A 20868-nucleotide genomic window follows, 5' to 3' on the forward strand; every position below is an offset into this window, starting at 1 on the left:
CTGATAGGAATGTTATGGCTTCGAAATTGTCTTGTGAACACAATATCATCTGATAGCCAGTGATGGATGCACTCTGGTGTGTTGTGAAAAATAGTTCTGTGATGTAATGGTGCGGAAATAGCTTTGTAGACCAGATATTACACAGGCCCATCATGAATCAGGCACTTAGAGCACCACTGTTAGATGCTCAGTGCCAAGATCTCCCGTTACACATCTTCCTCTCCGGTTTTCTTTTGTCGTTCAGTGCTTCTCCCAGTTGTAAACATAATGCATAAAATCCTAAAATCAATACTTGAGTACTTCATGTATGTTTGATGCACATCCAGGGTTTAATGCCATGCGTGCATTATATGTATAGAATGTTTGCATTTGTATTCAAGTGTGTATATGCGTGTGCACACGGATTTGCGCGCCCATCTGTGCGTTCTCTCGTTCCACTGATATCAGACTGACCTTGGCGGCGAGCGTGCCTCGTATTCCTGGCAGCTCATGTGCTCCAACAAATCATCCGTCTGGCTGTATCTGCCTCTGATTGGTTTGATTCCATCCATTAAGTCCAATTCAGTCCTGACGGGCGAGACGGAGTGATGGAGGAGGAGGAGGCAGGTGAGAGAAGGATTTTCTCAGCCTACACGCAGTGAAAAAAAAAGGCATACATGTGCAAAACAACTCGCAGGTCACCCTAAGTGAAGTGGATGAATTGGAAGTGACTGTTTGCTAAAGAGTTAGCAAGTGTAACGAGGGAGACTTTCCACAACCACACACCGAATATAATTTGATCCTGATTTGAATGCAAAGCACTGATGAGTCTTTGTGTTATTGGGTTTTGTTTTACTTGTCCGTTTACTGTGTGTGTGTGTGTGTGTGTGTGTAAGAGAGAGTGTGTATGTGTGTGCATTTGTGTCTGCATGTGTATGTATTGTGGTCTGTTGCTAATGTGCTCATATTGGCCTGTTGTTGGTTTTCAGGGTTTTCCTTTGTTTGATTTGCGTGTCCATTGTGTGTGTGTGTGTTCAGTGCAGCAGTGTCAGAGTGAGCTAATTGAATAAAGAGTAATTGTGATGTATTTAGGCAGCTGCTGACCCCTGTTGTTCAAGTGGGTAAAGCTATTAGCTTAAGCATAAGGTTTACTCCGATGGACACACCGGAAAAAAGAGTGGAAGCTGGAGAACATGGAGGCAGCGGGCTGGTTAAGTGGCTTAGGCATTGGTGCTTTTTTGTTATGCATTAGGTGATGGAACAAACAAGAGAGGTACAAGCCTGAAGGCACAGCAGACCACATAAACAGTATCAATTCACTTGAGAAATATAAAAAAAAAAAAAAGAAAAGCAGCTAAAAGGTTTTCCAGTGGCAACCGTAATATACTATAATGTCCCAGCTTTAAATGTGTAGGAGACCGAAACTAAACCACTCAATGTTCGTCCATTTCTGTCTGGACATCACTCTCAAATCATTTTTAATGTGTGCAGTACATACCCTGTTATAACTGAGGTGGATTCATGAGTGAAATCAACAAGGGATCTTAATATTTTTAGTAAATGCTGTGTATTGTATCATATTAGAAGGGAGGACACACAAACACTCTGATTATACCATTCAAACGCCCTCTGGATATTATTTGACCTCATAAATCAGGCTACATACATAATGGATGTTTTTAATCTCACAACACAAATGAATTTAACCTCATTTGTTTTATGTTCAGTTGAGAAAATCTCACCACAACGTCCATTTAGGAGCTGCTCAAGAGCTTTCAACCGAATCACATGCCATGGATTTGCAGATGTATACATTTCGACTTTGGTTGAATTAATTTGTTGTTCGTCCATCTTTCCATCCATCCATCCATACAGCTTATCCTTTTAGAGTCATGGTGGTTACTTTGAACCACTCACAGCTGGCACAGGGCAGCCAGAGAGGCCAGAGTACCCAGAGAAAACCCAGACACAGGGAGAATATTTAGACTTGAAAACAGAAAGACATGATTTGAACCAAGGGGACCGTGTTAAACACAATAACAATTAAAAAAAGGAAAAACTGATTCATGGCTGCACAGAGACACCAAAAACATTGAGGTAAAATTTTAGCAAACAGTAAAAACACTGTGTGGTTAAATGTTTTAGGCTTTGTAAAGAGCTACTAAATGGATGTTGGGGTGAAACTGGCCAAGGTCAAGAGTCAGCTCTGAAACTCGTCTCTTCCCCTGCGCCCTTCATAATGCATTTGCCAAGTGTGAAGCTGATAATGTGGATATAGTTCTCGAGATATGTGAGCTTCTTACAGACAGAGAGGCAGAGGTTTCTGGGTAATTCAGTAGATGATTCAATTAATTCAGGTGACCTGAACCTTGCTTTATTATTTTCTTTTCCATTCAATCACAAACCTCGCCCACAGCTAGTGTGTCTGACAATTCAAATGAGACACATGCACCTCCACATTCTGCAACAATTTAGTCACCAATTTTACAAATATATCCAATATTAAGTTAAAATTCAAATATTATCTTAATCTCTCCATAATAGCTGAGTGCAGCACAACAGAAGCAACGCTCCATGTCAAATCAAGTGATGCATCAGAATAATCTCGTATTATTCTGCTACAACCAGCAGGAATGTGAAGTTGAAATCTGCATAAGCCTCTGTATTTGCATCATCATTATAATATCTTTACATTCATCTAAAGAGAGAGATCAGTCTCTGCACTGATCAGATTTTCTCTTGAATGTGTGGAGGTTGTGGTTGTGCAGCATCTGTAGCAGTAAACAACGTCGCTCTCCACCACAAGAGCCTGGTCCTCCGAGACTGCTGGAGAACACTTTAACACATGGAGTGTTTTCCTAACTCTGACATGACTAATCTGTTTTAACGGCACAAGTACCCTATAGGAAACAACCTGGCACTCCTCAGCAGAGAGCCCTGCAAACCACTGGATGGCACTTTAGGAAGACAGAGCCGTCCCATACTGCTAATGGCACATCTGTGTAAAGACCCTTTATCTCAGGTTTCTGCATTTTGATTTAATTCTTACTAGGACGTACATAAAGGCAGGGTTGGTAAGTTTTGTTTTTGTCTTCTCTCCACATCCTGACAACCATCAATAAATAGAGTTGTCTAAATAAAAGAAGAATAAGAGCTGGTGTCTGTTGCCCTCACAGGACTGTAAGGAATTAAATGTTAGGCTCATCTTCTTGCAGTTGTTAGTGAACATTTAAATGTTTTGGAGGCGTAGCTTTGACAGGGGGGCTGATGGGAGTAGGTGGGATGTATCGGTTGCAGTTGTTTAACATGTATGTATGTATTGACATTAATTAGCTAATAACGTATGACTTGACCTACCAGCAGGCTATTGTTTAATTATCTTTTAAAAATTGGTGAAGCATAGCTCCTTTAGAGAACAGACAAGAACTTATAAATTCAAAGGACTTTTATTGTCATTCAAAGCAATAACCAAACAAGTGCATATTTGAGCAAATAATAATACAATTTTATATAAATACAAAAAAAGGTTGAGTTTAAAAGCAGCATTAAGTGTAATATGAAAATTGCTTCAGTAACAATAAATGTATACAAATTAGTATAGTAAGTATATTGCACACTAGCAACACTTTGCATTAAGGCAGAAACAGTGGGTTTGTTTGAAATACAGAAATAAATAAGAAGTAAGTTGATTATCCATTGAAAATGAGTCCGGGACTCTTAGTTAAACGTCAGGTACATTTACTTTATAACCACATCAGCCCAGCAGGTGCTTCAGAGGAACATCATATAATTCTGATGCTGTTCATGCACTGGGAAACCAGAGCAAAATTGGTTTCAGCTTTCTGATTTTCCAGTTCACCTGACCGTATCACAAGCTGATGAGGAATACATGCATATACAGTGTTTATATATATATATATATAGTTTTTTCTAACTCTGTCCTCTTATAACTCTCAGTATCAACACACAGTCAGATCCTATTTCACTTCACATTACATCAGTAATTAATTTGATAAATGTTTCTATGTTTTAGCCTCAGGTAATGGAGTCAGTCACTAACCCCATCTCTGAAGTCAGACATGAACCAAGGCTCATTTCACACCTTTCACATGTTATTACACAATGACATTAGCGTGACATTTACAATATCGTTTTTAACTTGACCTTAAACCTGCAGCTCACAGTGATAATCTATTGAAAACACAGCGGTGAGTTTAACAGATTATAGATTATGTAATTCTCCACAAAACAACACAGGTTTAAAGCAGCGAAGCCAACGACACAACAACAGCCTTCATAACGTTTTACCTCAGCTTCTAATAAATAAATAATGGTGAGAATGAAGGGGAAAATTTAAATTTAACTTGCTCTTAATGGTGAACTGTGTGTTTTGCTGTGAATCAGATGAGCCTGAATGTTTCACCGGCTGAATGAATGTGTATCAAGTGTGAAAAGATGATTGGGAGCAACAAGTCGACAGAAATCTTAAATCGCAGCTTCTTGGCAGCTTCAAAAGACTGTGCGAGCGCTTCCAAGCCATCTCCAGCCGCCAAGTCGTTCCACTGGTTATCCCCGGTGAGATTTGAATGCAGCCTAAGATCAGTTTCAGTATATGGAGCGAGCGGAGAATCCATTTGAGCTGTCCAAGAAGCTGGTTGTTCATCGCCGAGCGAGCCGGGGGGGAAACTGGCTCTGTGGGACCTTCTGGGAGGGAACTGGGGTGTCCGGGTGGAAGGCTTTCAAAGAAGTGGATAAAGCAGGCTGCACACGTGTGGACCAGAATCGTATTTTACACATCGCCGGCACGAACAGGGCTTAAATTTGTCTTCCTTACCCATAATCCCTTTGGTTAATTCGCTATTCCACTTGATCCCAGTTGTCCTTCATGTCAGTTTGTGTGAAAACTGATCTCAGGACTGGTGTAATATTCATTTCTACTGCCCAAACATATTCTCCTCTGTGGATGAATGTGGTTTTAGTGTCAGACATACAAGTTATAGTGCAACTGCGGCATCATCTATCCTTCCTCGTCTCTTCTCGCCAAATGAAATTCGTCCCTCTTCCCGTTTTCTGTTCACACCTCAGCACTCATTTTAATTAGCTCCCTCTCTGATCTCTCTTTTTTTCCCCTCCTCTCTCCCTCTCCGATAACTCTCCCTTGTTTCCTCATCCATTTCTGTCTCTCTCACTCATTCACCCGCATTACAGTCATTTCTCAGTCTAATTAATGAGCTGATATCTGCTTTGGGGTTGCAAAGGTCACAAGCTCTCTATCTCTCTCCCTCTTTTTTCTCTCTCTCTGCATATAGTGTGAGCGCGTATGAGTCATCCGGCGCTCTATTTAGCCGCCACTCCATCTTTATGCTCGTCTTTGTTTGCGCTCAAATGGAGAGCGAAAGGAAAAACAGGGATTGTGTGACCTCCGACATCGCAGCAGATTTCAGCTCCAGTAATTACACACAGACGTTACACATGAGCGCAGAGTGGGGAAAGAGTAAGTTGTGATTCGATTTAATGTGAATGCATATCGCTTCTATACCTGCAGCAGTTTTATCACGGTCTGAATTTAGATTCAGCAACAGGAGAAGTGTCAATGACTGAAACAGTCAATACACTCTATGATTGTCTTTTGTACATGTCCCATGATGCAAAGCTCTAGTTATCTGACACTCAACCTAGACAACTGCTGAACCTGTAGCCGTAGGTTTGATTCCAGCCCATTGTACACAGCAAAAGGCCACTATTTTTTCTCCCCATTTTAACGTTTACGCTTTTCTATAAATAAAAGAAAAATGCCCTGAAAATGTCTTTTTAAAAAGACCAAAACCAACTATGCATCAGTAAATGGATGCATTATGAGACAAAGAGCCCCTGGACACAGATGTGTAATCACACCATCCTCTTTTTCTCGAGTCAGTTTGTGTCTTTTTTTGTTTGTAGTTATTTGGTTTCTTGTGTAAGACGTAGCACCTTGTACAGATTGTCGAGCCCTACGAGGCAAGCTGTGATACATGAATATGGAGACAAAGTCTTCTTGGTGTGTGTGTCTCTCTTGCAGTGGTATTTAGCAGGTAAGGCCCATGGGTCTGTACCTGACAGGCCTGTTGAATAATCCATGCATGTTTTCTGATAACTATGCATTAAACTCCCCATGTAGCTTGTTCCTTCTGCCAGGGAGCTGTGTTACTGGTGCAAATCCATAAAAAAACACAATGAGCTGCACCATCACAGGGTGACATGTTCCTCAAACACAACTATTAACTTCACAGTTTATTTTGAAACCATTAAGACTTAAATGTCCAGTGTGTAAGATTTAGGTGAAAGGGATCTATTGGCAGAAATTTAATGTAGAATAATCCTCATGATGTTTTCACTAGTTCATTTCATCTAAATTGTATGAATTGTAGTTTTCTTTACCCCAGAAAAGGCCCTTTATTTTCAAATTCATGTTTTTTACATTAGTCCAGACTGTCAGGTTTGGGAGGTGCGTGGGGAGGGAACGGACGTGGTAGGAAAAAAGGGAAGGGAAGGACCAAAACGCAGAAACTAAATATGGTTTAACAAAAAGTGTCTTTTATTTAAAAGGGTAAACGTAACAAAAGAAATCTTCAAGAAACAAAAGTCGCACTCAAAAACATGAGTGGAACACAGGAAGGATGGGAAACAACTTATGGGGAAACGTGACGAGAGCTGACGGGACACATGAACAGGACATGACCAGAATCGGAGATGACGAACCGAAGACCACATGGGGGGAACACAAAGACTTATATACACACTGGAACTAATGAGTAACTGGGGACAGGTGGCACAAGACAAACAGGTGAACCTGATGAGGGCAGGAAGTCAATGGGTGAAAACACACAGGGAGCAAGGACTACAAAATAAAACAGGAAACACTGAACAAACTTATCAACGAGAACACAAATACAATAACCAAGACAGGGATGAACACTGGAGAGGCACAGGGTGAAACATAGCGAGGGACAAGGAGGGGAACACAGGAGGGGAACACAGGAGAGGGACACAGAGAACAACACAGGAGAATCACAGGGTGGAGCACAGAGGAAGGCAGAAGGGAACATGAGAGGAACACAGAAAATACACAACCGTGACAAAATACACCAAAACGTGACCAAACAAAACCACAACCGTGACACAGACTGGACAAACTAAACACCTTTTGAGTTTCTATGACAATTAAATGCTACCACAGTTTATTTTTCATGTTTGGAAGAGGAGGGTGAGGTGAGGGGTGTTCAGCTGCAACATGCAACTTTAACACTAGATATCACAAAATTCTACACACCGTACCTTTAAATAACACATTTTCAAATCATTCATTTATGTGTTAATTAATAAACTCTCGTACCACAGTTTGACTGACAGCTCTGTGCCTGAGAGGTGCATTGTGGGTTCACTGAGTTCACACCACAGATCATGGCAAACTTTTTTATCTTAACACCTTCACTGTTTCTTTCTCAGTGTGGGGAAATCACAGCTCTGTAACATTATCTATTCCTCTGTTAGATATTTATTATACGCCTTTTCCAACAAGGCAGTTCAAGGGCTGGTTCGGAGACAAAACCTAATCTGGAACCAATTATTTGTGTTCCAACATCCAAAGAACTGGCTCTGGGCCAGAAAAACTGGTTCAAGAGTGGCACCAACTTGTTGCTGACCTAGAAGAAAGAACCGCCTACGTTAGAGGCTGGGGGCGGGATCATCATGACCAACAAGACCAACCAAACATTTGTTCCTCATGGGATCGGATCTCACTTCCCTGCTCTGTATGCAGATAAACACCTAAATATGTTGTTTTTACTCTCTCTGAGTTTATGTCTGATGACATGGTCTGTGTGTGTGTGTCTGTGTTGTTTCTGTGTGTCAGAGAAAGAAACAGAGGAGAGCGAGAGGAGTCAGGAAGGACTGAATAAAAGAATGAATGGGCAGCTATGAAAAAATATTTTACTAATTTGAGAAAAGCATCAGTCATTATGTGATGATCAGTGTTGATAATGTGGTTACAAACAAATCAATGTTTAAACTGTAGCAGGCCAGAGACATCAGCTGAGTCGATCTCTGTGTGTTTCTGCGTGTCAGCGCAATCGAGAGAGAGAAAAGTTGGATTGAATACATTTAATGATTTATTATAATAGATAATAAGTGCCAGTTCGTGGGTTCACTTATACAGATGAGGTGCAGAGAGGTAGACAGCTCCGAACCAGCACCAGCACTCGGTTCACTATGGCGGAAAAGTGGTATGACTGTGGCAGGTGTTTTGTTATTGGACTGATAAAAAATATGTCTCGGAACTGCTGCATTTTATTTTTTTATCACTGATTCTCTGCTGGTAGTTTTATTTGTCACAGTCTAATAACACTCTTTCTAAAGGGTTTATAAGCCACAACTAATGGATTTATTTCTAGTTGAAGAATCATACATAACATCCCTCTTGCTGTTGTTTACACATATTTGGTAATAATGCATTTTAAATATAGTTAATTATCGTGGGTTCCTTATAGAATTAAAAATCATATAAAGTCATTAATATCTTTTTTTTTATTGACTCTTTGTAATTATCGATGTAAGAACTACAGAGATGAGGCAAGTGCAATGCCAAGAAAGTCCTCATTCATCATTCACAACTTGGCACCTCAAAGTTGTGCTCATCAATGGATGACAATGATCCATGAAGCACTAATAGATTGTTACTATCAATTAAGCTATTCATTACGACATAATCCCTTAGAAAGGTTGACTGATCAGAGAGCGGACCAGGAAGTGTATCTGTACACATCACACATCTCTCTGCTCTTCTCACCATTCTGCAGCTCACACCTCTTTTTACATTAGACAGTGTGAGAAAAGTTCACTGAGGTGAAAACCTCATGTTTCACGTTTATGAGAGAGTGTGTATGTGAGTGTGTGTGTGTGTGTGTCTGCACTATGATCCCTTTAATCCTGATTTCCCACGTCCTTCAAACCCCACTCAAGGTTGTCATTAATGAGCATTTTCTCTCTCCCTGCATCATCCTGCTCTCTCTTTCTCTCTTTCTGTCTATCTCTCTTTCTCTCTAAACCTTTCCTAATTAACTACACTGCTGCTTACTAATGATGACAAAGTTTGTGTGTGTGTGTGTGTGTGTGTGTTCATGCATGTGTTGTTAACGTATGAAGATATTGTTAAGATTTGCTTAAGGGGCCACTGAATGTATCATATCAGTAAATATCCTTACAATGTGTGTGTGTGTGTGTGTGTCTGTGTGTGTGTGTGTGTGTGTGTGTGTCTGTGTATGTGTGCACACAGTGACGCTGCTGGGCAATGAATGACTAATAAACATCTCCTGTGGCTTGATTAGTGATGTGTGGAAGTTGGCGGTGTGGTCTTTGGGTTCATGTCGTCAAGTCTGGTCATTAATATTTTTATCTTCATGAAAATCAGATTCACTGCGGTTGCCAAGTGTAATTAGTCTGTAATAATGAACTATATTGATATGCGCAATTTAAAGTGACTCCTGATGCATACTTACAGAGTACCTTAAAGTAATATTCTCTACACTGTCCTTATCCTATCTACTACACAGTATATAATTTCAACTAGCAATATCCCTCTCTGTAATGAGAGGGCCATATAGTTTATTAGATTCAGAGGACATACTGTGGATGGCAGGTAGTTTATTATTTCAGAACAGCCTGTTTAGGTTATAGAAAACTGAAGCAGAGTTGTTCTTGTACTGCAGATAGATGAGATAAACACTAGGGATATATACGTTTCTTGCTTTTTTATGACCTAGTACTAGTGTATTGCCTGTTCCAAACCAAGCTGTATATTTGAATGGGCTGTTTGCTTGACCTGTGTCGATGCTCTGGAGCTACTTCAGAATTATTCCTCAGTGAGTCTTTCTCAAACAGTTACAATATACCGTCACTTTTTATTGAAAATGCTGGACATTGTGTTCAGAGCTTATTATAAACAGTCTATGGTGCAGAGTGAAATTAGAAAACTCTGTATTCATCGTTCCTGGTTTATCTGCAGTGAAAATTTAGAAGAAATTACTGAATTTACTTTTACATCCCTCTAGTTCACAAATTTGCAATACAACCTTTGCATTTCTGTTCCATATAATGCAAACAAACTTTTTTTACTCTACTGGAGACAAATCACCAAACAGGACGTGATTTTATGAATGTTGCTGCCATGACGTAGATCTGCACCTGTTGCAGTGCAGTCCGTGTGTGTCTATGTCTCAGTCCAATATGCTAAAATTTAAAAAATGAAATGACTTGTGGTGATTTGGACCTGTGGTTTGACCCAGTTGTTGGTAGCAGCTGTAGTTTATCACATAAACAGGACATGGAAGAAGACATGTTCATCTAGGTCCACAGACTGCAACATGTAACCCTGCCCTCAACGACTGCTGCAGAGCACTGGTCACCTGGTTATTAAATGTGTATTACTATTGAAAGTATCTCTTGTCCGAACTGCACCAAACTTGGCACCCAGATGAGTTCCACAAACAGACAGAATAACAGACGTTTGTGGAATTAGTAGGTAGATAGGCATACCTGACAAAAGTCCAGTGTTGTTAATTTGTGCTTTTCTCTCTCTGTCTCTTTCTCATGTTTCAGGTGTTGTGTCCAGGTGGGGTGGTAACCATGGAGAGGCTGTTGCTGTGTGTGATGCTGGCGGTTGCCATGGCGGTGCGGGCACAGATCTGCCCGAAGCGCTGCGTGTGTCAGATCCTGTCGCCCAACCTGGCAACCCTGTGTGCCAAGAAAGGCCTCCTGTTTGTACCGCCCAACGTTGATCGGCACACAGTGGAGCTCCGGCTGGCTGACAACTTTGTCACCAGGTAACAGCAACAAAAGTGACACATTCAAAAATACCTAATTTTAACGTTTTATAAAAGTCACTGCAGGTTCTGCTTCTGTTCTGCTAACACCTAAATACAATTTTCGAAAAAAGTTCTGGCCCCATTTTCTCTCAACATCTCTTGGGTCATGTTTGAGTCTGGATAAACACGGAGACTAAAAAACGGAGACTTTTGGTAACAATTGTGCAGGTTTCCAGGTTTCAGTCTGAACACTTGCTTATGCTATACCACTCTTACCAAATTATGTCCAGTATAATGTTTACTTCTGCTGGGAGAGCTAGTTACAATTCAAATCTAATGCTGGCACTTAAACTGCTGCTTTTGTTAATGTTATTAACTAGAACAATCACTGACAGCGAAAAGAGAACTGACTCTATAATATTGGTATTCGAAATATTTGTATATTCTATTAAGAATAAATCTACATTTAACAATAAATCACTAAAGGTGACACTGCATGTTTGCTTTCATGTCTATGATTAGTAAGTGCAGATTACTGTGCCTTTAAGGACTAGTGTGTAGGATTTAGAAGAAGAGATTCTCTCTAGAACCAGTGTTTGTCCATTCTGGGCTACTGTAGAAATATGGCAGCCTCCATGGAGGAGGACCCACTCTTCATGTTGATATTAATGGCTCATCCTAAAGTAATGCAAACACAATGATTCTTCATTTCAGGTGATTGTACACAAATCAAAACAACACTATTAATATTATCTTTAATTTATGCCAGTAGAGCCTCATAAATCCTACTCATTGGACCTTTAAGATGCTTTCAGATGGGCACTGACATGCATATCTTCTTGAAAGTTTTCAGAGGCAGTATGTACGGACGCAAATGTTCGAGTCAATTACTTGCTGTTGTTTGCAGTTGCAAGCAATTGACTGCAAAAATGTCTGGAAAAAAGGCTGAGAGAGCCCATGTGAGAATATACAGGAAAAAACTGAATTCACATCAAACAACAGCAGAAGCAAGTGGGTGTGTTGATAGTTTCTACAGCGTGAAGGACAAAAGTAAGAGGAATGCAAATAAAAAAAGACGAACCATACACATAGAAGGAGCAGATGAAGATGTGATGTGCTGTGCTGTCAAAAAACAAATGTATTCATTGTGCCTCCTGCAACATCTATCCAGGTGTCAGCCCTCACATGAATTTTCTGGACATTAACATTTTGTTGTGAACGTCTGACCCTGAGAACATCCATGTAAAAAGTCAATATGACTGAAAATGGCCTAAAAGTGCTACGTTTATCCTGCTGGTATTTTTCTGGTGCTACGTTTATCCTGCTGGTATTTTTCTGGTGCTGTGCTTCCATAAAATCGGTCCCTCTTTTTCCTGACTTCTCAAAATGTTTACAGTAAATTCTGACATCTGTGGGATTAAATCTCTGAAACTTAAACAGAATAAATATTAGGTTAAATTAAAGTGTTCTCTACTAAGACATTGAACCTTCTCCAAGTAAAAGATGAAGAAAATGTTTTGACGTGTGTTCGGTTTTTCTTTAATGTGATAATTAATACTTCAATGACATTCAATTATTAACAAGTCTGTAGCACTCAGTACATACTTGAAGAAATAAGTGTACTTGGCCTGGAAAGTTCAGTCTCAAAGTGCGAGAATGGACAATTTTCGAGGTCTTATCTGTGAAGTCATCGGGCGACAAGTTTCTGCGCTACAGACAAATAAATCTTAGAGTATTTTGACAGTGGAACATAATGCAGGTTGCTTATCCTCTGGCACCAGAGAGAAATGAAACTCATTTGGCTGTTTAAAAAGAAAAGAAGCACATTCTTCAAGGCTGCAGAGCATGTTACGCTTGATTCGTCACTGGAGCGGCTCAAGGCTGTGTTCTGATGGCGTTGCAGTTTCGCGTTTGTAGTGTTCGGAGAAAGACATTTACTCTCACACATATTAAATGAGCTGAACAGATAAAAAAGGAAGGAATAGCCAATGTGAATTCTTTTCGAGAATGAATTTCTATTTTAAATGTTGAAAGAGTTTCTCCCTTGAAGATCTCTTTCAAGTCTGCTGTGTATGTGAACACCATTAACAGGGGTGACAAACAGCAGAAAGCTCTAAAGGAAGAGTTTGAAGTTTTCATCCATAGATTGACTTTGGCATCTTCAGCGATTCTGACTGTTGATATTTGAACTCCCTTTTGATATTTCGTTCTCTTATTAAGGTAAGCTGTGGTCTGTGGCGCTTCTATGAAAATGATTGTGGTTACAACTTCCTGTGAGATAGCAGCAATAGCTTTTCCAGTGGCAAACAGTAGTTCTGAAACAGTAGTGGTGGACAACGTTATCTGAGGCCACTTTTTCAGGTTGTCCTCCCTTGACAGTAGAAAGCAGAGGAAGGGTCACATTATCAGGTTTGAGATAACAGTATGTAATAGGTGATGTTTCCATGTGTTTTACTGAAAATGGTTCCAAGAAAGATGATTAGCATAACATTAGTATACTGTTTATGACCTTTTGCATGCAAATTGTTGTTTTGGTTCCAGAGACCTCTGTCTCACTCTCACTGCCACTTCACCACCTCGTCCTGTGAATACCCACGCTCCCGATTGGCTGGAACTGGGTTGTACTGTTCGGGTTGTGCAGCGTCTTTGTTTGCCAAATAGGGAGCCAGGGCTGTGTATTTAAACCATACGGTTTTCCAGCACACACAGAACATACAGCTAGCAGGCTGTGAGGAGATATTCTCAGAATTCTGTCTTATTGTGAAGTTGGTTGGTCTGCCTGACAGTGTCCTAAACTGGTTCAAAACATACATTAAAGAGAGGAAGTTCTATGTCAGTATTCAGACATTGATCATGTATTTGACAGACATGACAGTTGCCTTGGGGTTGCACAGGAGAGCTGCCTTGGACCTTTATTATTCTCACTGTACATGCTGCCACTGGGTGACATCGTCAGAGGGCACAATGTTTGTTACCATAGTTACGCAGATGATACACAACTGTACATTTCTGCTGAGCCATATGATGAAAATGCACTGCGCTCCTTCGCTAAATGTCTTTTAGCAATAAATACATGGATGAGCAATCATTTGCTAAAGATAAATGAGGATAAAACAGAAATCCTTTCAGTCGGCCCAAATTCAAAAAGACAAATGCTGGAAAAATAATCTGGGTCAACTAACTCAGAAGTGACAAGTCTAGGTGTTATCTTTGACTCTGATCTGAGTTTCAAAGTCCACATTAACAAGGTGATCAAAACCTAATTTGTCCACCTTAGCAAGGGTTCAACCATTTCTAAATCAGACAGATGTTAAAAAGCAGATTCATGCCTTCATGTCTAGCTGACCGTAACACACAGGATTTACTTCAAGGTTCTCCTCCTTACATACAAGGCCCTGAATGGAATAAGTTACATAGCTGACAGTCTAGTTAACTATGTTTCCTCCAGAAGACTGAGATTGTCTGCAGCAAGTCTATTAGAGGTTCCTAACAACAGCCGGAAGAAAATTGGAGATGCAGCTTTTTTAAACTCTGCTCCAAAGTTGTGGAACAGACTGCTGCTATAAATCAGAGAAACTGGTTCAGCAAACATCTTGAAAAGAAAACTTAAACCATTTCTCTTTACTTTAGCCTTTAACTAGATCTTGCAATTGCCTGCACTCATGCGCTTTCCTCATTTTTATCACTTTCTTGCCTGTTTTTATGCAGATCTTTTTCATTTTTCTTTTCTTTTAAAATGTCATTACAAAATGTTCTTTTCTTACTTAATATGTTATTTTTTATGAATAACATTGTAACATGTTTTTATTTTTAGCTATGTTGTATGTAAAGCACTTTGAACTGCATTTCTTGGAGGGTTGTAAGGTGCTATATAATATAGTTTAATATTATGTTATTATTATTACTAGAATTGTTGTTACTGTAAACCTGCTTAAAACATTGAAACCATTGATATACAGTGTGTCTGTCTTATTGCTAATTTAACTGTTCTTTTATTTGTCCATAGTGTGAAGAGGAAAGATTTTGCAAACATGACACGACTAGTCGACCTCACATTATCCAGAAACACCATCTCCTACATCACACCTCATGCCTTTGCTGATCTGGAAAACCTCAGAGCCCTACACCTCAACAGGTTTGACTTAGCACAGGCTCGTTCTACTTTATCTCCATAGCTGCAGAGACCTGTGTGTTGTAAAAAAGTTTTTATCTCTTTCAGTAACCGCCTGACGAGGATAGGCAACGACACGTTCAGCGGGATGTCGAAGCTCCACCACCTGATTCTGAACAACAACCAGCTGGTGCTGATCCACCAGGGAGCGTTCAACGACCTGCTGGCGCTGGAAGAACTGGACCTGAGTTACAATAATCTGGACTCTATTCCTTGGGAAGCCATCCAGGTTAGGATCTCTTTAATCGGCAGCAACCTTTCAAACCTGTTTATGTCGGGAGGGCTTTAAAAGGAGCTAATCCCAAGCACAATAAAAAGGCCATAAAGCCTTTTGGCCATTTTTTTGAAATAAAAAAAGTTTTATTGGCTTTTGGACAGAACAAAGGCCATTAATAGACAATTCAATAAGAATGTATGCGCTTGGCTATTGATTGTTTCACTTGAGATTCTTTCATTCCTATGTATTTTCATGGCTAACAGTAAAAGTTTTATTAGCGCTCTTTGTCAGTCAACAGACAATTTTTATGTGGTCTAAATGTCACACCCTCTGTGGATCATCATCCTGAAGTATTCTGTAATGTAAAAAAAGAACAAGGAGCTGCTGTAACACTGACATTTTTCACCCACAGTCTGGCCTTGTTGTTTTTAGTTCAACTTTACATCCACAATAGACATGTTAAGATAATATAAGTTTACATTTATACCTCTACTGTAGATCAGGGAATGATATTTTTCAGGCAAAACGTACATTATCTCAAGGTCGACATCTTATAATATTATAGCGAGAAAAGGTTCCCACAATAAGCAAGCACTTACAAACCTGGGCATGGTCTGAAAACCATTTCCTCAAACCTAAGAGTTTCACTCAAACTTTTGTTTCTCAGCCTGTGAAGCAGAAATATGAAATAGAAACCATTAACCTTTCTATTGTGAATAATGCCTCGGAAGCTGGATATGACTGAAACACCAAACACATTTGTCACCATGTTCAGGAAATGTGATGTGTTTTTATAGATTTTTTATGTTTTTATATTTCAAGTGATTTTTTATGTGGTTACTATTTCCTGTTTCTGCCACAAATGCTGACAAATAAAAACCAGTACAAATTACACCAGTCTTTACTTCTGGTTTGATGTGACAGTGGCTCTCACTCACCTACTGTTGTTCTTCTTCTTCTCTCAGTTTACTTGCGGTCCTAGTGAAACCTCTCTAGCTTTACTCCGCTTCACTTCATTAGAATAGTGTGACTTGCACTTATTGGAAGTTGCTTTGGATAAAAAAGCGTCAGCTAAATGATATGTAAGGTAATGTAGAATAAAATGTGGAACAGATCATGTTCAGATGTTCTGCTATGGATTTCTAGAGGCTTGGGGCTACTGCAACAATTTTGTTCACCGGGAAATTAAATCTATTTATTTGTGATGCTGTAAAACGTGAGCGTTGTTCAGCAGTTGCGTTCAGTTCGCCGTTCACCGAATATATGAGCATGTTCAATGAAAGGCGCTCTTTGAGCATGTTGTGTAACTGTTGTATTCAATCACTGTCAGACTGATTGTTATCAGTATAATAATAAGTGAAACTTATAGCTTGTTTTCTGTGATGGGCTGACAACACTTGAAGAATAGGCGATATAGATAATGGATGGATGAATCTGAGTGGAAGTTAGTTATCTGCAGACAGAAGGAAAAGAGGAAAGCACAAACTAAGGGAGAGAAAGGATGCAACGACTGAAATGAGAAAACATCCTCATGTGCGAAGTTTAATAAAAATCTTTGTTTTGCTCTTTCCAACAGAAAATGACGAGCCTCCACACGCTGAGTTTAGACCACAACATGTTGGACTTTATTCCCGAGGGAACCTTCTCGCTGCTACAGAAACTCAACCGCCTGGACGTCACCTCAAACAAACTTCAAAAGCTTCCTCCGGACCCTCTTTTCCAACGAGCACAGGTAGCTACTCTACACATATTATTAAAAAGCAACACAGCTTTGAAATTATTGTAGAAAAACCAACTGATGTCCAAGAAAATGCAAGTGGCCAATAAGTTTGCACGGTTGAAAAAGAGCATAACATACAGATGAATGGCAGTCAATGGGCAAAATTATAACTCACTCTAAATGTTTATCATTTGAAATAGTTTCTAATGAATTCTTTTCATATTCTGGTCCTAGTGTTGTACTCACTTGTCCATCATTAGGGTGAAGGTTCCACAGCAAAGGTGGAAACTTGAATTAGACAGAGTTTTACTGGAAAATGTAATTTTTCTTTGATAACTAAGGTTTTTGAAAATGTAATTCTTGTTTTCCACGACCAGGTCCTGGCTACATCAGGGATCATGACGTCAACTTCCTTCGCGCTGTCGTTTGGTGGGAACCCTCTCCACTGTAACTGTGAGTTACTGTGGCTGAGGAGGTTGAACAGGGAGGACGACCTGGAGACGTGCGCCTCCCCGCAGCACCTCTCTGGTCGATACTTCTGGTCCATCCCTGAGGAGGAGTTCCTGTGTGAGCCCCCCCTCATCACCAGATTCTCCCATGAGATGAGGGTGCTCGAAGGGCAGCGAGTCGCACTAAGGTATCAGTATTAATTCTGCACTCACACACACACATACACAGAATGAATTTCTCTTTTAATTTATGTTGTTGTCCATTGTGTTTTAAGCTGCTCAAGAATACATATGAAAATTCTTCTGATCAATGAACCACAAAACAAGGGCATTACGTTCAAATGAAATGTAACACAAGAGGACAAACAACAACAGGTCTGAGAGATGAAGATGGCTTATTTGCATATATATTAGTTGCATGCTTCCAATCATGACACATGTTATGGTTTCAAATATGGAAATATGATGAAAATGAGAGAAAGAGGGCAAAGGAAATCAATGATAGGACATTACTCTGTGTTTTATTGTGTCGTCTTCATAAGTAGAGATCATCAGAGTCAACTTATCTCATATTTTTAATCTTCACCATTAAATTGCAAAAAACAAGGACGTCTTGATAATGATTCTTTAATGCAGATTTTTTGTTTGTACTTGCTGATTTCACCCTTTAATACCTGTGTAGGATGTAATACCTCAGAAATATACGGACAGGCTCTGTTGCTCTGTGCAGAGCCTGCGTACAATGTGACCCTGCAGCGACGAGGAAAGCTACAACATTTCCTACATTTCCCTCAGACATTTCCACAGCGTATTATACTTAATTAAACTCCACTGTTGTTACAGGAAATTACCTCGACATTTCTGCCCCAACTTTTTGATTAGACTTATTGTAATGGCTTAAAAATTATGAATCACTGCAGCCATTTGAATTCAGTCAAACAGAGGATCATTGTTAGAATTAAACTAGCCTTCGATATTTAACCAACATGACTGTAGTTCCTTTTTGCACAATTAACTATTTGGACTATGTTTATATTCATGACTGAGCCACATGTGTCCTTGGTTTATTTTACTGCATAATAATCAAATTAGGCATTAAGCTCATCCTAATGATTTGTCAAGGTCATTTGACAGTTGATGACTCACTCAAATACATTTCCCTTGACAAAGATATTTTTATAATTCTCAAATGTTGTATTAAATCTAATCTTATCATCTGTAAATATTATCTTGGGGTTTTGGTGCCGCTGGCCTGTATGTTCAAGGTATTTTGAAATGTCACCAAAGGTTTGAAGAACCTGTAATGGCAATTTTGTTTTTATTTTGCTGTTTGCCAAGATCTGCATACAAGTGTACTTTTAAGTCTGATTAATAAAACAAATACTTGGGAATAATTTATTTTGACATATTTGCCACAGTGCATTATAACATAGAATAAGTGCTGTGTCAACACATTTCAGATTTTTCTTCCACTTTAGCTCTGAGAGGGAAAGAGTGTGAGAGATTCCAGAAACCACCATCAAGCATTTACCCCACAGTTGACCCCATTCTGTCATGTTTCTAACAAGTTCCACTCTCCTGGTTTTCATTCCTTAAAGGTGTAAGGCAAGAGGCGACCCGGAGCCAGCAATCCACTGGATCTCTCCAGAGGGCAAACTGGTGTCGAACTCCTCCAGAACGTTGGTGTACTCCAACGGGACCCTGGACATCATCATCAGTACTGTGAAGGACACCGGCTCCTTCACCTGCATCTCCTCGAACCCAGCTGGTGAGGCCCACCAAACAGTCGACCTGATCATTATCAAACTCCCTCACATCTCCAACAACACCAACAACATCCAGGAACCTGACCCAGGATCTTCAGACATTTCCACGTCGAGCCGGGGCGGGGCCAACGGGAGCAACGTGACGGGTGACGTGAAGGGCGGGGTTGACAAGAGGGTGGTGACGGCCGAGGCCACGTCATCGACAGCGCTGATTAAGTTCAACTTCCAGAGGAATATTCCGGGCATCAGGATGTTCCAGATACAGTACAATGGAAGCCAGGACGACTCGCTGGTGTACAGGTAAGACTGACAGAACCACTACGTCATGGTCAGACTGATTGCACAATGTTGAGGTAGACGATTACCCAAGTCTGAGCTCTGCAGATTAGATTACAGTAGATTAAATGTATCTTTAATGATCCTGATGGAAAATCTGATCACAGGTATTAGAAACTGAACACAGGCTAACATCAGTGATAGGAGGGATCAACAAGCTGGCCTCAAGTTCACAACCAGGGCACCACATGAGTGCTACAAGGGCACTATACAGGGACTAAAAGGGTATTTACCAATACTATAAATGAAATACATACAAAAATACAAAAAGTACAGCATGTGCCCATCCTTTACAATTGGAAACAACTGTGGTAACATACTGAAAAGAAAAGGCAAAAGAAATAAATAAAAGGTTACGTAATGGAGCAAACATGACCCAAATTGCAGACCACAGACTAGATAGAAAAGATCTTTACTGTCTTTAGAAGGCTGGTTGGCAGGTAAGAGGGCAAACAGAAATCCATATCTCCAAAAGAACAAAAAGAGACTGGAAGAATGACCAGGGAGCAGAACAGAGGCACTAAACTATACAGGGTAAACAGACCAGAAACCGTATTGAGCTAAAAGGGCACACAGAGAGCACATACCTCTGCCCGCTGATACCCTATCTTAAAGAAAGTGAAAAGAAAAGTCTTACACCAAACTCTTTTATTGAATCTGCTCCAAACATTTATGAGTTCTCTCTTGGCCCATACGGCACCTTTCCACCAAGTTTCCATAGAATTGGTCCAGTAGTTTTAATGTAATCCTGCTAACAGTCACACAGAGAAAAAATGAAAACATTACTGAGACAAACTTGTAGCAAAACCAGTGGAGTGAACAGACAAACTGCCAAAAAAGCCTGGGGAGCACAGAGATGAAATACACAAAGGAGGTAGCGATTGGTGAAACATATGGTTGGGACATACAGCCAGCAAATCAAGACACACAAGGCAAATCATTTCAAAGTTAAAAACTCAAAGTCCAGCCATTATCCAATCAAGGGCCATTGGGAGAGAGGCAAGTTACACCCTGAACAGGTTGTCTCTGAATGTTGGCCCTAAGATACATGGCCAAACAACTGTTCACGCCTACAGGGTATAGGGCTGTCCTCCAACCAGAAGGTGGGCAGTTCTTCCCCATTTAGCATGCTGAAGTGTCTTTAGGCAAGATACTGAACCCCAAATTGTGCTGCCCATACATGCACTGTATGAATGTGTGTGAATGGCAAAAAGAGTTGTCGTCAAGACTAGAAAAGCGCAATATAAATACAGACTATTGACATATCCTCGATCTGCGTGTCTTTGGACTGTAGACTGGAGTACCTGGGAAAACCAATGGGAAAGGAATTCAAAGTCTAAACAAACAAGTCCGAAGTCTACAAATGTCAAAAGAAGTGAAACACCATAGGAT

The 20868-nt window shown here is 40.1% G+C and overlaps 1 protein-coding gene across 3 annotated transcripts in view; it reads left to right on the forward strand.

Moving 5' to 3' along the window:
• The window catches only part of lrfn5a (leucine rich repeat and fibronectin type III domain containing 5a), a 125064-nt gene that overhangs the window by 86727 nt on the left and 17469 nt on the right, over positions 1-20868 (forward strand). For all 3 annotated transcript variants that reach the window (XM_020084854.2, XM_069536063.1, XM_069536062.1), the window contains 6 exons: positions 10612-10835; positions 14824-14952; positions 15037-15217; positions 16782-16937; positions 17303-17562; positions 18973-19440. In XM_020084854.2, coding sequence (XP_019940413.2) covers positions 10639-10835; positions 14824-14952; positions 15037-15217; positions 16782-16937; positions 17303-17562; positions 18973-19440 — 1391 coding nt within the window. In that variant the 5' untranslated portion in view covers positions 10612-10638. The remainder of the gene's footprint in view (positions 1-10611; positions 10836-14823; positions 14953-15036; positions 15218-16781; positions 16938-17302; positions 17563-18972; positions 19441-20868) is intronic.

This window comes from Paralichthys olivaceus, chromosome 12 (genome assembly GCF_024713975.1).
Source record: "Paralichthys olivaceus isolate ysfri-2021 chromosome 12, ASM2471397v2, whole genome shotgun sequence".
In the NCBI taxonomy this organism is placed as follows: Eukaryota; Metazoa; Chordata; class Actinopteri; order Pleuronectiformes; family Paralichthyidae; genus Paralichthys; species Paralichthys olivaceus.